At 32.2% G+C, this 17,430-nt stretch overlaps 1 protein-coding gene across 2 annotated transcripts; it reads left to right on the forward strand.

The window, feature by feature from the left end:
* The first annotated feature begins 12,639 nt into the window (after positions 1-12,639).
* LOC132728393 (uncharacterized) lies at positions 12,640-17,068 on the forward strand. Of its 2 annotated transcripts, XM_060714041.1 has the most exons (2): positions 12,640-13,002; positions 15,187-17,068. In XM_060714041.1, the coding sequence occupies exons 1-2, from the start codon at positions 12,870-12,872 to the stop codon at positions 16,170-16,172; spliced, it is 1,119 nt and encodes a 372-aa protein (XP_060570024.1). In that variant the 5' UTR covers positions 12,640-12,869; the 3' UTR covers positions 16,173-17,068. The 2 variants fall into 2 exon arrangements, with proteins under 2 accessions (XP_060570024.1, XP_060570025.1); XM_060714042.1 differs by lacking the exon at positions 15,187-17,068 and having other exon boundaries at positions 12,652-13,828.
* The last annotated feature ends 362 nt before the right edge of the window (positions 17,069-17,430 follow it).

Genomic DNA, 17,430 nt, shown 5'->3' on the forward strand with positions numbered 1-17,430 from the left:
AGTTCCGTCATGTCGAAAACAAAACCCAGTCGTTCCCTTACAGATCTTGTATAGACACAGAAAATAAACAAAAAAGCAACATAATTCAAAAGAGCTCTTGGTGAGAGGAAAACATATATACTTTATATAAATTATCACGTAAGGTGTGTTGTTAAAATAATACCACAAGGAACGCTTATTATGTGGTCGAATATTTTGTTTTGTATACACCGATGTTCATTGTTCTGTAAGGAAATGTTGACTATGGATATGTACGTAATATATGGTCTAACCATCAGTGCTTGTAATGTCAACAGCAGAAACAGCAACAGTCCTCCCAAGGTCAACAACTTTCCAGTAATAGTTCTTTTTTATAATCCCAATCCAAGCTAAAGAAAAGAAAACACAACAGTAACAGTTTACAACATATTTTGAACAAATTTTAACTGCGATAGTAGACTAGTTCCCTTCATATAATATTTGAAATGTAATATCTCTTTTAGCTTATGAATAACCCACTATGAGCTTTTTTTGTGTATTTCCATGTATTTTATTTGTGAACCGGTAAAGAACAGATTTTTGTCCGATGTTCGAATTAATCATGTACAAACATCTTGCATTGTTTTCATTATTTCATTAATTCCGATATCAAGTTTACATGCATCGGCCCACAACCTCGTTTATTAAATTCTGACAGAAATCTGTCACTGTATTTACATTTTATAACAAACCTTTCACGAAAAGCGAAAAAAAGTTTGTATTATCAACTCAGTTATTACGAAAAACAATACAATGTTCATCAATGATTTTTTATTGTAGTTTATATGATCATTTTACTTTATATTTCGCACATTAAGTCAGACGTAAACAAAGCAATGTACTTACAAACTTTTCTTATCGTAAGTACACCTTCAGTTATGCTTGAAATATAAACACTGTACGCTGAAATAGTAAAATAGCAATGACTTATTTCATTAGAAATTTCATGCATGTTCACTTTGAATCTATTTACAGAAAAGTGGATTTACATAATATAAATCACACCATGGAAGTAATTAATCTCTATGTAAGCAATTTTTACTTAAGTAAGTACATATATTCTTAAAGATTTTTGTAACTATTTATACGATCTAACTATAATTTAATCAGTCCTGAAAATGAACAAAAATGTAAAAAGTATATAGTTTATTTTTTACATTTTTATCAATGAAGATAATTTACAAACGTTTATACTCACCAATGCTGTTGTTTACATGTTGTTTTGTACACATACGTTAATAAATAACACAGTAGTGTCACGCAATCACTTGTAAACTTATTGCGAAGTTTTAATATGAAACAACAAAACATGACAATGCCAAGAAACAAGAATTTTTATAATGGCAGCTGCAAGCGAGGACCACACTTTCAGCTTTTTCTTATTAAAAGAACTTTATTATCAAGTGAATACAAAAACATCAAGATTTTATTGAAATTTGGTGTTTTAGTTTTCAGTTAGCATGAACACATCCATCAATAAGCATTACATGTAAAAAAAAAACAGGATCGATTTTTTAACAGCGACCTTGACATTCTAAAAGAAATCACAAGCGAGGCCTTTACAAAATCTTACATCGTAAATAGTTTCATTGAAACAATTTACTCTAAACTCAAATTATTACCAGAAACGTGCTCTTTATTATTATTTCAGTGATCGTGACCCTTGACCCTGTTACCAACAAGCAACACAGGGAGGGTTTCAAAACTTGCTTTTTATACCAAGTTTGATTAGATAAGTTCAATTGAACTTTAGTTTTGATCGGAAAACCATTTGTTTGATGCATTCTGCAACCGCCAAATACACTATATCGATTAACCGGCTAGCGTGTTTATGGAACTGACTTTAATTAGATTTTGTCCGCTCTGGGCCAATAGAGGAACAGAAAAACGGCGAAGTGAGGAGGATACTTCTATATCCTCTGTTCCTTTTCGGTGGAAGATAATAAATGTGAGTTAAATAATTTTCACGTGCAAATCGTGAAGTCACTTGATAGGAATGGATGCGGTAAAAATTTGTTCAAACTGAATTCTATGGCTTTATAATTTCTAAATGTCCTACAAATTTCTAGATGTCCTACGTGTTGTAAGATCGAGAGCGCATATGTCCATGTTTTATCTTCGTGTAGACAATTTGTAAACATAAAATATACATCAAAATTAACGAACGAAAAGATCTAGAAATAATGGCAAAATTAGTGATCAAACCTTAGACCTCTGATATATTGGGTAATCACTTGAACGACTGTGCTATTATGGATGTGACAAGAACAAATACATTAAGCAAGTGTGACTTAAGCATACGTTATAATATTCTAAATACTAATAATAGTTCACTTAACGAACTAAACCGAATAGGGATCGAATATTTAAGTGAGTGCTATAATGTATTCATAATTGGCATGCTTATAAAATCAGACTTTATGTTTATAACGGGTAATGAAGTGCTCATTAATGAAACTCTCTTCACATTTACGCATGCAAAGTGTCAAATGAATTGTGAATACTTATTTATGTTTGTAATTTATTTTTCCTTCATTGTAATTGTGTAACCTAACCTGGATTTCCTGACTTTTTACAGCTTCAAATGTTAACATTTACTAACCATGGAATTAGCAGTAATATTTGTGACAAATAAATAAGTATTTTTTCTTACCATTCTTTAATCTTTCTTCTAGCAATAGAGTCTCCATTTCTATGATGTAAAATATAACAAAAACTGTTTTTACTCTTATCATATGTTAAAAAACACATGCATATTTTTAAATTTAGGAAAATAAGGTAAACAGTCATTTGTTAAAACTGCTGTTTTATTTATTTTAAAAGATTATTTAAGAAACCTCCTCTATAAGTGGTTGAATATGTTGTAATTTTATTTTTATTATCTATATATCTATATAATGTAAGAAATCAACTATAGTCTGTCCCATCAAATTTGAATATTCCATTTTTTATTTAATATAATAGTAAAATCATTAAAATTAATATCATGTTAACCCTGACGTCAATATCTCTAGGCATGTTTTTCATTTTTTTCATAAATTCAATAACATAGTCAAAATGATAAATAATTGTTTTTTCCCGTTGACTTACGTTGTAACCTGACGTGACGTCCATTTCAAAATGGCGGCGCCCATATAGACGTCATTTAGGGTTCGTCTCGCAATTAGCATGAAATATACTCGGTAATTATAAAAATTTGATTATTCTTTTTTACTTACTAATCAATAGCTAAATGTTATCATTAAAATGAAAAATGATAACAAAGTTGGTGTCAAAAAGGCAATTTTACTAGCAAACCATTATTTAAAATAATCAAAATCTTTGAAGTGAAAACATCAGTAACCGCTAAATATAAATTCTAACACACAAAGATTTATATAATTACCATAATACACTGCTGTATTTTATATTCTTTTAAAGAGAAAAAGACCAATGAAGTGATTTGATTAGATAGCTTTTTCAATCAAGCGCGTATCTTGAATACAGCAACGCGTCGTAGGGGAACGGGAACACTAGCTAGAAGACTATAAAAATGGTTCTTAGCTAATTAATGTTTAATTTACATAATTCTGTAGTTGTCTGATGTCTGTCCATTAGCATGTATCTATTCAAAAATAATTAAATTGACCAGGTTCGATGGGATACACAAATATATTACCCTTCTTATTTCGGGTGCGATGTTCGTGCGCTTAAACTTTCCGTAGGTTTCAACTTTCACAAGAAATCGCCAACAAATACTACATTATCATGCAAATCTGACAAGAAATATATAAAAAGGAGAACTGATTCACTATAAAAAAAACTCGCGTTCGAGGAAAATGTAAATAATAAGAATATAATGTCATGCTTTCTAGTTTGAGAAATCAAACGTAGGCATATGCACTTTAAGCTCGTAGATACAGATTTAACTTTCCGTCCCACAATTTAACAAAATGTCCATAAATATCGGCAGTGATTTGATATTATTAAGAATATGTTTGAATAGGAGCATTCAATAAGCGACAATAAGTGTTTTTCTTTCTGATCTTTTTTTTTTTTTTTTTTTTTTTTGGAGATTCAAAGTGTTACATATCATTATTATGTTAATATGAAGGGGAGATCGAGTCAAAGAGAAACACCGAGCGACGTCCTCAATAATTTTAGCCTTCCTAAAATTTGAAAATATTCAGTGAAAAAAAAAAACAAAAACAAAAAACGATAGCATATTTTTCGCGGGAGAAAAATATCGCGTATTGTATATTTTATAGCTAAAAGAGTAGGATTTACTGACGTCCTGAATAACGAGATAATATGTAGGGAAATCATTTCTAAGAAATATATAAAATAGTTTAAAAGCATATTTAATAAAAACGAAGGTTAAATGTGAATTAATGGAAGAAGTATTGTACTGTCATTAAGTCTGTTTAAAATTATTCAAATGTTATCAAAAGTTTTTTTGTTAATATATGAATTGAAGGCGTAATTTTAACAGTTAAGTTGCAAAATCTGGGTACACAAAAATTATCTTAAATACCATCAAGACAAATTTATCTCAAGGCTTAAAATTATATGTATGAGGTTACATATGCCTTACCTCCCTCTGTCAATACCGCACCCGGAATCATCCATAAAAAGCGCGAGGCATTTTTGTTACGTCATACATTTCGTAAATTGTTGTTGACGTAATAAAGTTTTTTCGTCAGGAATCAATTTTCAAGAGTTATAAACATTGTGATGTTGACAACTAAAATAGCTTAAGGTCTTCAGCGTACCCGTTTATATACTATGACATGACGTGAACGCTGAAGATAACCCCGTAGGGAAAGTCCACCAATAATCGTGCCAGGAATCTGACACGCTCGTATTTATTTATCGAACATGCCACGAAGTAAAGTGAAGCCTACCTTGATAAAACAATATATAATCTGTTGATAAGCCAAGAATGGGCAAATAAAAATCTTAAAAGGAACATAAACTACCTAATAGTTTCCGACAGGTAAAAATTTCGGCACTTGGCCGCCATATTGCCAAAATGTTTGACCACGTGATTACGAGATTGACCTTTATGAACCCATGGGCCTCCAATATTTTTATAGATTACTTTTTTTTAAGATGTTGAAAAATGTTATTAACTGACTGTTATATTTAATAAAATCATATTTAAATACTAAAAAATTTATGAAAATAAATAAAAACATTATCTTAAATAAAAAATATCGAAATCATGTCAACAAAATGTTCTAAATATAGTACACAACTCTATTCAAATCTGTTCCCGCGAATGACGTCATACGAGGTCTCGCGTGGCACTTGAATGTCATGGCCGACTGTAGTCGGCGAAAATTGATGTTTTACAGTTAAATAGGCAATTTTAATGACGGTATTAATATTTTATTACTTGAATTGGTATAGAACGATATTTAAATAATTGTTTTATCGTAAAATGCACAAGAATTGATCGGGTCAAGTGTATTTGCAAGTGAAAAACAAGAATAAATCAACTTATGTTATTCTGGTTAGGTTTCGTAACGGGTCTAATCCAAAACTTTAATGCCGCATCAGATGAAAAACAAAAATGTTAAAGAGCGGCTTATAAAGTTTTGGAAGCCAGAACTACAACTAAAATTGATGGGCCGTTCTTGAATTATGGATTTGGAACATACTGAATTATGATATGTTTCATGTACATATTTCATTTGCTAACCCAGATATAACTCCACAAATTGAACAATGTGTTAATAATGAGACGGGTTAACAGTTTAAAAAAAAATCTGGATCATCATTAGTGTAGGGGTCATGACATTTAGGAGTTTTGAAGATCTACGGAACTGGATAGAAACTGGCAATGAAGGAATCTTCAGAATGCGAATTTGTTGTGACGTTTATAAAGATCTATTTCGAATTTCAAAGGGATTTTATTCAGCTTAAAGGTAAGTGCAGTTCATGTGACTCGGTGTTCTTGTTGCTTATTTTTCATTTTTTTAAAGTTTAACATCATGCATTGCAACTAAACTGTTACATCTTGTAGATCCAGCTTTTTAAAATAATTATGAAACGACCCCGAGAACCTCATGTATATTTTGGAAACATGACACGTGCTTTCTCCCGTTCATCTTCAAATGAAGAGTACTTCGGCAATGGCTACGGAAAATAAACAACAGAGATTTTCCATAGGGAAATCAAAATTTGCTTTCACAAGAAAACTAGACATTTTAAAGTAAAATCCTGAAAAATCTCGAGGGTGACTTTTTTTTAGTTTACAAAAATAGTTTAATTTTTATTCAATCTCGTTTTGTTAATTCATACCAGGAAAAAGTTCATTTCCATTTTCAATGGGACAGACTATAATAACTAATATTAATACGCTTACCGTAAGTATATGTATTTAATTCATAATAACAAAATGTATCTGACGTCCGCTGCATTTTAACATCTTTGTTGTTGTTATATTGTTCTAGATACAAACTTTCCTCACTAACAAAAGCATTTCCAAGTATGGGACATGACATGGATACATCCTATCAAAGCAAACAAGATAAAACAAACTAATTAAATGCTGTCGACATTTGAATTATCACTTTCGCTATTAAGAATACACCGTTTAGGATATAAATAATGCAAAGTACGTGAAATACGTGCGCTGGATAAGAATATAACAACAATAATAATAAAATGTGCCGGATAAGTAATATACTTGCTTTTATAAGGAAGAAACTTGTCCAATAGGGTTTGTTCGTCATTTCCGACAAGTTGATAAACTCAGTGTAACTATCATTGTTGACAGTTTCATTAGCATTAGTTTGTTTATCCAGTGCAGTGCTTCGGGAGCAAAGGCTTAATTGAAGAATATCTATATAATGTAAGAAATCAACTAATAATTTTAAAATCAAACTTGTTTGTAGAATATGAATATACCTTTAAATGATGTGTTCAAAATATGACTTCCACTTAAATTAACATTTAAGAAATGAATATAGACAGAATTTTCATTGGTAATTTTAACACTAATAGACTGTTCGATTGATACTGTTTAAGGTAGAGGTATGTTTGATTGCGCGATGGCAAGAAGTGTTGGAAAAAGATATAAGTCAGAATAAATATAAAAACGCAATGATGTTTACAACAGCTTTTTAATAAATATATGAAATTAAAATGACAAATCGCCTTTTTGATACTTTTGCGTTCGATTGGGTTTCTCTTGTCATTATATTCTCTTCTCACAATTGAATCGAACTTTCGACTAATTTACAGTTACAAAATTCTCCTTGGAATTAGTGTACAATATCTACTAAATCTTTGTTTTATTATAAATTCTTATTGAAATCCAAATTTCCATTTTGATTAAAATCAAATAATGTAAAACATTGCGGGTGAAAAAGAACTAAAATAAATATATTGAGGACGAATAAAATGTTATGTTTGCTGTTAGCATGGTAAGTAGTATCTTATCCTATGCAAGTTAACAAGTTTGACCTCGCCCGAGTATCTATCTAAATATACTAAGTTCTTTGTTTTGGGTTTTTTTTTCGATACTTTGGTATGTTTGAGTTTTCACTGAAGTAGACAATATTTGAATCTTTTAATTCTTTCTTTTAAAAAAACATCCAATTGATAGTCAGTGCTTTAATTAATTTACTTTCCGCTTTATTTTGTTCTGTTTCAAAAGTTTGATATTTTTTGTTTTCAATATATTGTGATTTCAATCTGGCAAAGTATCCATTTATTTGCATTTCATATGTTTGTTCTAGCTCATTTTGCTTATTTTATGATCTTACTGTATTACTTTATTTTTACTTTCAGTAAAATATTTTGTTAATACCTATATCTAACACTCAGGTTGTTTGATTTTAATACCTAATTTTCGTTGCCAGACGGAACTTTTATAGTCTAATTTCTAAATCACTTTTTTGTTAATTTCTAAATTATCTGAGGATTTGTATTTTAATTGTTAACTTTCAAATCATTTATTAATTGTTTCACATTTTCGTTACAAATATCATTCAATACGTTTTTTATGTTCAATTTTTAACTATTGACAATACGGTTTAAAATAAAGAAAGAATCAAGTCTCAAAAAGATTACAAGTTTAAATCGTATATGTTTGAATTCTTTGTAAAAGTCTCATCTGAAGGATGTATTATTCTCCATATATTACATAAATCAAATGTTTCAACTAATGATTTTAGGTTTTCACGGCATAAATTATGTGTATTTTGCCCAAAAGCGTAATTTCAGTACAGGAAATTATGATTAAAACAATTTTTCTAAAACATTATTAGGAATCACCAGACTATATTTATAGTGACAGTGAAGATTTTTTTCTATGTTAATCTAATCTTTTCCGGCATATGTTTTCGTTTCTGTTTCAGTTTATTCTTACGGATTGCTTATGAATACATTTTGGTTAACTATTCATGTACTATGTTTATTTGTAAAACTCCGTTAACACTTTAATGAGTGAAACATTATTTAGCATTTTCATGTAATTTTGTTGTGATAAATGCTTCCGAGGGATCACCCTTCTTTCAGACTTTTTATTGTACATAACTGTAATAACACTTTTAATGATCAGGTTTCTTTACCAATAGTTTTATTGTATAGTTTAACATTTGCAAACTAACCATTAGTCCCATTGTTTGTTAAAACAAAATTCGGTAAATGGCCGTGAGAATCCCAGTGCGAAATGTTTGGCAACACTGTTTGAGAAGAACTTCGAACGAAACCTGAAATTCATTTATGAAAATGATACGTTTATTTAAGACATATCAATTATCAATGGTTAAATTAAATAATGCTTATTATTTATTTCATAAGATAATTAAGTGTAACAAAAGTAATGTGAAAAAAGAACGAAAATACAGTACTGTAAAATATCTGCAAACAGGTGCCACCGTCGGGCGGGGGCGACGCTTGATTTTTTTAGTTTTTCTTAAAGCAAACAAATCTTAAAACGATTTAAAGATTTAATTTAGTTTTCATTTAAATAAAAGTATGAATTATTTCCTAAATGTTTAACGTTAAATTTTAAATCTAAAACTGTGCTAATGGTCCAAATTCCTTAGCTGTACATCAAAACACAAGTAAAAAAGGTCTCTTCATCAAAATCTAGGTCAGCTGATATCTAAGGTAAGTTTTACATCTTTAAGTGTGAACAAAAAAATAATGACAATTTAACCAAAATTAAATAATTTGACCTTGACGTTCATTGTCATTAAGCTCAAAATCAAAGTCAGTTCAAACTTTTAGAAGGTTTTTTTTCCAAAAAGATTGTTTTGTACAAGTTTGAAGATAATCCATTTATTAATTATCAAGTTACAGTCGATTATAGCAAACATCAGTAAAAATTCGATAATGTAACCTGCAAGATCAAGGTCATAAATAGAGCACGGCAACGGGAACCCGAACATGACTGTTACACTACCTCTTCTTTTCTTCGAAAAACAAGTCCAGCTAATATGCCGACCAATATTTTTACTCACGTGTCAGCAAAATAATCAAATATGGCGGTATACCAAATTCAATTCAATTAAAGGCCAATTTGATATACTATGGCATTCCTTATGCCATATTTTTCAAAAAGAAATGAATGCATATATTTTAATGATTACATATAATGCCGATAAACATTTGCGTTACATATTTAACATATTCTTGGATGTTTGGAATTGTTTTAGAAGAATAATTATATACAAATATAACATTTCACTTAAGAGTTGTAGCAACAGGATCTTTAAAGTTTACCTTTTGGACATAAAATAAAGCTTGCCTTCTGAAGATATAAAAAGGTTACCTTCTGGGCATCGATTTTCTGTCCCATAAATACTGAAGTCCCTATTGGGCCAAGAGCCAATATCTACGGATATATTTCTTATGACTTTATAACAAAAGCTAAATTTGAACTCATATTGGCTCGATGAAACAAGCATGTGTTTATCTGATGTTTCAAAGAAGTGTTCTTTAGAAACGTTGATAACTTTTTCAACTGAATTCCCATCGCCACTTATTCGCACATGCGGATATTGTGGACTTTGCCATGTGATATCCAAGTAGCCTTCCTGCCATCCACGCACAGATGATTCCGGACAACCATTGCGTGTCATAGGAATAACGTAAGGACCTGGAGGCCACAGGCTTACACCATCATTCGTCTCCTCTGTGAAAAAGGTTGTGAAATAAATTGAACACGCTTATATATGAAATTGGCCAACAGTTATTTCATGATGTGAACGAACCTTGCTTGGCAAAAAAGATATTTTTGAATATCATAAATTTTTATTTTTATTTTCTTTATTTAATCAACCAATCTATTGTTGCATCTAATTTATCAGACAAAATGTAATAAATATCAGGATCTTCCTACCTTGAAAAAAATCTTCACATTTAATTTCATATCCTTTTCTTTGTGTACATGTCTTGAGAGTATGTTTTGGTGCGTGTTTATTTTCTGGCAAGGCCGACACATTTCCTGCAACAAATATTCCAAAACACATCCCATACATACAAGTGGTGAGCATTAGTGCAAAAGCAGTTATTAGTACTCTATCTTCCGTTACACATTAATAAATTGAAAAGCATTAAAGTATTTTTAGTACAAAAAAAGTGTTGAATACAATATTCTTACACAGCCCCATCTTTCCCTATTGAACATATATATAAGCTATGTTTTGCATAGCGATTTTTATGTAAGCAGGTGAAAGGAACGGGATAACGGGTGCTAGACCATTAAAGACTGTCTGATCAGCCTAATGCATATATAGATCTATATATATTAAAATAAAAAAAAATCATACTGTACAGGGCTAACATAGAAATAGCCTTAACAGCAATTAGCTGTAGATTTGGTGAAACATGCTGGCCTAGTTTAGTATTTATGAAATTTTTGTAGGCTTTTAACATGTGCTTTGACCGCTGTATATTCGATGCTATGTTTCTGTTTTTGTACCAGACCATGCTTAGACTTAAGTAATATTTGAAGACAATGGTGACGTTCAGAATATTTACACTATGGCAATATAAAAAATATGCTACCTATTTCTATATTATACATTGTATATATATATATATATGTGTATATATAATCTTTCTATAAAAAAAAGAAAAAACAATAAACAAAAACAAAAAAAAAAACGGAATTTTGCTGATTTATATTTTTGCCTTGTAAGTCTTTTTGACTTTAACGTGGTTACAGTTTTGTTTGATAAAACTAGTCGTTTACATTTATAGCCTTTCTGTGGGTCTTTTTTACTTTAGCACATATACAGTTATGTTTGGAAAACTTGTCGTTTATATTTATAACCTTTCTGCGAGTCTTTTTGACTTCAGCGTAGCCACAGTTTTGTTGATATGGTTTGCTGTTTATATTTATAGCCTTTCTGTGGGTCTTTTTTACTTTAGCACATATACAGTTATGTTTGGAAAACTTGTCGTTTATATTTATAACCTTTCTGCGAGTCTTTTTGACTTCAGCGCTGCCACAGTTTTGTGGATATGGTTTGCTGTTTACATTTATAGCCTTTCTGTGGGTCTTTTTTACTTTAGCACATATACAGTTATGTTTGGAAAACTTGTCGTTTATATTTATAACCTTTCTGCGAGTCTTTTTGACTTCAGCGCAGCCACAGTTTTGTGGATATGGTTTGCTGTTTATATTTATAGCCTTTCTGCGAGTCTTTTGACTTTAGCGCAGCCACAATTATCGTGGATATGGCTTGTTGTTTATATTTATAGCCTTTCTGCGAGTCTTTTGACTTTAGCGAAGCCACAATTTCGTGGATATGGCTTGTTGTTTATATTTATAGCCTTTCTGCGAGTCTTTTGACTTTAGCGCAGCCACAATTTCGTGGATATGGCTTGTTGTTTATATTTATAGCCTTTCTGCGAGTCTTTTGACTTTAGCGCGGCCACATTTCTGTGGATATGGCTTGTTGTTTATATTTATAGCCTTTCTGCGAGTCTTTTGACTTTAGCACAGCCACATTTCTGTGGATATGGGCATTTATTGCTGGTTGATTACAATGTGGTCACATTTTGCCAACATGGCTATTTTATTCATATCCATAGCCTTTATGTTTGGATTTTAACAAGACCGCTGTCCTTGGAATATGACTTTTTTATTTACTGCTTAGTTTTATACCAATTTATTTGGCGTTGTGACAGCCAAATTTTTATGTCCCGCGTTTATAGTTGTTTGTTGTGGTTGTTTTGCCAACTTCTTTTGAAGTTTTATTTTTCATCTATTTAATAAACTATTATATTTCTATTATAAGTGGATATGCAAGTCACTAAACTGCAATTTTTATCATGACATGTAAATGTCATACACATACACGGTTGCATACATTTTAACTATTATTTCATAATATTTTTCGAGTATTATACATGTACATATTTAAGTGATTAACTGTACCGGTTAATATTTTAAGTGATAAATTGTACATGTACATTGTTTAAGCGATTAATCATTATTTATTCGCGTTCAGTCACCTGAACACATTATCAAATATAACTTTTATACCAGTTTAGTTAAGATACGGCTTGCATTCCTCATAAGGTAATCATATAAGGGACATGATTTTACTTACATTAAATTTTATAACATATATACTTAAATTTCAGGAACAAAAATGCCATCTAGGAAAAGGGTCGCGACTTCAACTTAACGGGGAGGAAACAAAAAACAAAAACAAACCGACAATAGGGCAACGCCTGTCACGGAAACAAACGACAATGCTGTGGCTACGGAAACTAGCACCCACCATAACACAAGGAACAAGGAGTCACGACGCCCATCTACGCATCAACCTTCAACAAGTTCTATAGATGTCGAACAAATTGGAGAAATAGTTGACACATTGTCAACCAAACTGGAGGCTATGGTTGATAAAAAAATTCAATACATTTTGGGGAAAGACACAAATGTTTCTCAAAATGCGCCTGTACTGGAATTGCCACAGCCCGAGATGCCTAATTCAACTTCTAACTCTGACCATCAACACGGTCATATAGGTACTGGTATTTCTGGGAACCTTTCTCTTCATTCGTCGCCATCTATCCCGTTACATGCAACAGTATCTTTAAAAGTTAAGGAAAAAATATGGGCTAATGAATTTGTTGATCTATCATCTGTGTTCAACAAACAGGATGAATTGCTCAACATTACTGTCACTAAGGCAGGCATTCAAGCCGTAACCCCTCTTCAGCCCCGGAAGTTTCTATCAATTGAACAGTGGACAGATCTGTTCGCTGTGTTTGCCTCTGTCTACAGACAAAGGTATCCCGAGTCTGCTGAACCTCTCGCCCAGTACAGTAACACTATAAGATCAATATCTAAAGCTAGAGGTAACTGGCATTATTACGACAATCAATTCCGCCAGTTACGTCAAAGTCATCCATTAGCTTGGGACTCAATTCACCATGAATTATATATAAAGGCACTTAATCAGAGACAGCCCTTTCTATCCAATGGCCCACAAATGGGCCAGTCAAGACAAACCTGTCATAAATTCAACAGGGGACTTAGATGCTTTGGATGCTCCTACGCACATAAATGCAAGGGATGCTATGGAAATCACCCACTCTTCAAATGCTGGAAACGTCCAGCCGAAACAACTCAATCAGGGCCTAAACCTCCACAAAGTCAACCAAACACCATCAGATCTAACCAGGCCAACTCTTCCCTCAAAAGATAATTCTTCGTTACCCACACCAGTTAAATGGAATATATTACATCATTTTCTTTCTGGTTACGACTATACAAAGAGACAATATATCAAAAACGGGTTTCAGCTAGGTTTTAAACTCAATTTTCAAGGTCAACGAATCGGCACAGACAGTCCAAATTTGAAGTCTGCTGCTGAATACCCCAAGATAATAGCCACTAAGATCGTTAAGGAACTTAAAGCTAATAGAATCAGTGGTCCGTTTTCAGAAAAACCATTTAACAATCTTAAAATCTCCCCAATCGGAGTTGTTCCAAAGAAAGAACAAGGGGAGTATAGAATGATCCATCATTTGTCATACCCACGCAATACCGGTACTTCAGTCAATGATCAAATACCTTCAGATTTCACAGAGGTCTCGTATGAAAACATTGATGATGCGATATCAATCATTAAATCGCTAGGGAGACACACTTATATGGCCAAAACCGATATTTGTTCAGCTTTCCGAATAATACCAATACATCCATCTGATTATAGCTTACTCGGCTTTAAATGGGAGGGGGAATATTACTATGATAAATGCCTCCCGATGGGAGCCTCATCCAGTTGTCAAATCTTTGAGACTTTCAGTACAGCCCTAAAATGGATAGCTCACAACAAATTCGGAATAAGATATATAGTAAAAATCCTTGACGACTTTTTGTTCCTTGCACCTACTTATTCAGAAGCCTTAGCCTCACTCAATGCTTTCTGCGAAATGTGCGCAATGCTCAATGTGCCACTCAATAAGGAAAAAACTTTCTTGCCTTCAAAAAGCATGGTCTTTTTAGGCATCACTTTAGACTCCACGGCCATGGAAGCCCGTCTCCCACAAGAAAAGCTCAAAAAAGCGTCTATGCTTCTGCAAGATCTATGCTCAAAACAATCTTGCCAACTTCGAACCCTTCTCTCCCTAATAGGCCTCCTTAATTTTGCATGCTCTGTCATTTCACCGGGGAGAGCATTTCTTAGACGTTTGATAAACTTATCAATTGGAGTAAAAAAGTTACATTATAAAGTCAAACTGAGAAACTCGGCTAAGGAAGACATGAAAATGTGGTTAAATTTCCTTGAAAATTTCAATGGTAATTCTTTTTTCATCAATGAAAAAAGGCTATCCAGTGATAGCCTATGCTTACATACAGATGCTTCGGGGTCGCTGGGGTTTGGCGGCATTTACCAAAGTAATTGGTTCTACGGAGCATTTCCCCAATCATGGCACAAAGCAAATATAACATTTTTAGAACTATACCCCATTGTAACTGCAGTATATATGTGGGGACATCTTTGGCGGAATCACACAGTCGTTTTCTATACAGACAATGAAGCATTGGTGTCTGTTCTCAATAAACAGACATCAAAGGTCACATGTATAATGTTTCTTATTAGAAAATTAGTATTACATTGTCTTCAGCAAAATATTGTCTTCCTAGCAAAGCACGTGAAGGGCAAAGATAATTGTATAGCAGATGCTCTTTCTCGTTTTCAGATAGACAAGTTCAAGCAGCTGGCACCATTCAGCAAGCCAAATCCAACAAAAATAAGCCCACAGCTTCAACCACAGACATTTTGCAAGGGGTTGAAAATTTGTTGAATGCTTCTCTTGCTCCATCCACCTTAGAAACGTACAAAAGAAGTTGGACTCTTTTTCAAACATTTAGCAATTCATACTTTGAAGCTCCTTTATCACTTCCCATATCTGTCTCAGTTATAGCCTTATTTGTGGGTTTTCTACACCAAAAAGCAATGTCTTCAAAGTCTATTTGTACCTACCTTTCAGGCATTAGCTATGTCCATAAGCTTTCGGGAGAATATGACCCCACTAAACACTTTTTGATATCTACACTGATCAAAGGTACCCAACGTTTGTCTCCGTCTTATGACCTCCGACTACCAATTACTACTACAATTTTGGACAAGCTGCTAGCAGCTTTAAAAATTACAAGTCAATCCTACTTCCATGAGAAACTGTTCTCAGCCATGTTTCTCTTTGCATTTAACGCATTTGCAAGATGCAGTGAAATCACAAAGTGCAAACCATCCACAGAGCCATTTATTTTAAAATTATCAGATATGAATTTTATTTCAGAAGCAGGTCAATCATTTGTGTCAGTAACATACCGCTTCTACAAACATAACTGCGGTAAACCTCACACAATCACCTTTTCACATGGTCATGCAAAGACATCTGCTATTACAGCGATGCATGACTACATTGCACTTCGAGGTCAATCCCCAGGCCCCCTATTTTCATTACCCTCTGGTCAACCAGTACCCAGGAAATTATTTGACAAACAGCTCAAATCAACTTTAAGTTTTTGTGGCATAAATAGTGATAGGTATAAATCACATAGTTTTAGAATAGGTAAAGCCACTGATTGTGCTCAACGAGGTTATTCTGACGCAAAAATACGTTTTTTAGGAAGATGGAATAGTAACGCTTTCCGCAAATACATAAGAGTAACAGAGTGTTGAAAAAACAACCGAATATATATTTTCCGGTTGTATTATGACCTTCGCCCAGAATTACCAGTTACCTTATTAACATGAATAATTCTATCGGCTATACATATATGGCCCTATCAAACCATTAATGAAAGCTACTTGCAGGGGCTAGTAGCTAATAAAAAACTTTTCTTAGCAGTATCTATAATATTCATATACGGCTACCTGCAGGGGCTGGTAGCCTATATGAATGATTTTATATGTAATAATTTCTATAATTAGCGCCATACTTCGTGATTTATTAAGCTACTTGCAGGGGCTAGTAGTTTATGATGAAGTTATTCTTATATCATAAATGTAGATAAATAAATTTTTATTTTTGTGCTGCTTGCAGATGATATTTCATAATCTATGTACAAATGTTTGTAACGAAAATATTCTAGTCATTTACATACTGGTAGTCTATAATGGTAATATTAAAAGATGATATAGGTCATTATTTCCATACATTGCGAGTTTGTTGATTCATTCTAAAGCTACTTGCAGGGGCTAGTAGCATACACGAATGTACTCTATATATCATACATGTAAATATTCGTTTTGCAGCTGCTTGCAGTTGATATTTCTCAAAACTATGTAGAAATGTTTGTTATAGAAATATTCTAGTATTTTATGTTCACAGACTTGTAGTCTATAATGATAATATTAAAGGGTTATTTATGGCATAAAGTTTTATACATAACTCGTCATTTGGTGATCCATTCTTAAGCTACTTGCAGGGGCTAGTACCTTATAACGAATGCACTATATATATCATACATATGTTAAATCATATATTGGAGCTTCTAGCAGTGGATATTTTTCAAAGCTTACAAAATATTTGTGATGACAATATTCAAGTCTTTTGCAATTACGGATACATAAATAAGATATTCTTTTTCTATTTACTCTAGTCACATATGTTTTTTAATTATCAAACATATTATGTTTTTAACATTTTTCATGTAAGAAATGTGGCGGAGATAGGTCTCAGTAAGCCCTATCTTTTGGCCATTTTCAAAAGAAAACCTCCACATTTTTATTTGTTTATGTTAAAGGAACATCATTTTTACGATATTCACAAAATTGTTTAAATATCAACTTACTAGAATATGTTTGATGTACATGTATTTAGTTATCTATGTTTAAAATTCTGTAAGTGTGTTAATGATATATGTTGTATATAATTCATTATGTTTAAAATAAATAAGGTCATTCACTGACCATTTTATCACATATGGCATTGTTT

The sequence above is a fragment of the Ruditapes philippinarum genome, unplaced genomic scaffold (assembly GCF_026571515.1).
Source record: "Ruditapes philippinarum isolate M1 unplaced genomic scaffold, ASM2657151v2 ctg1370_1_1_1_1, whole genome shotgun sequence".
Classification (NCBI taxonomy): Eukaryota; Metazoa; Mollusca; class Bivalvia; order Venerida; family Veneridae; genus Ruditapes; species Ruditapes philippinarum.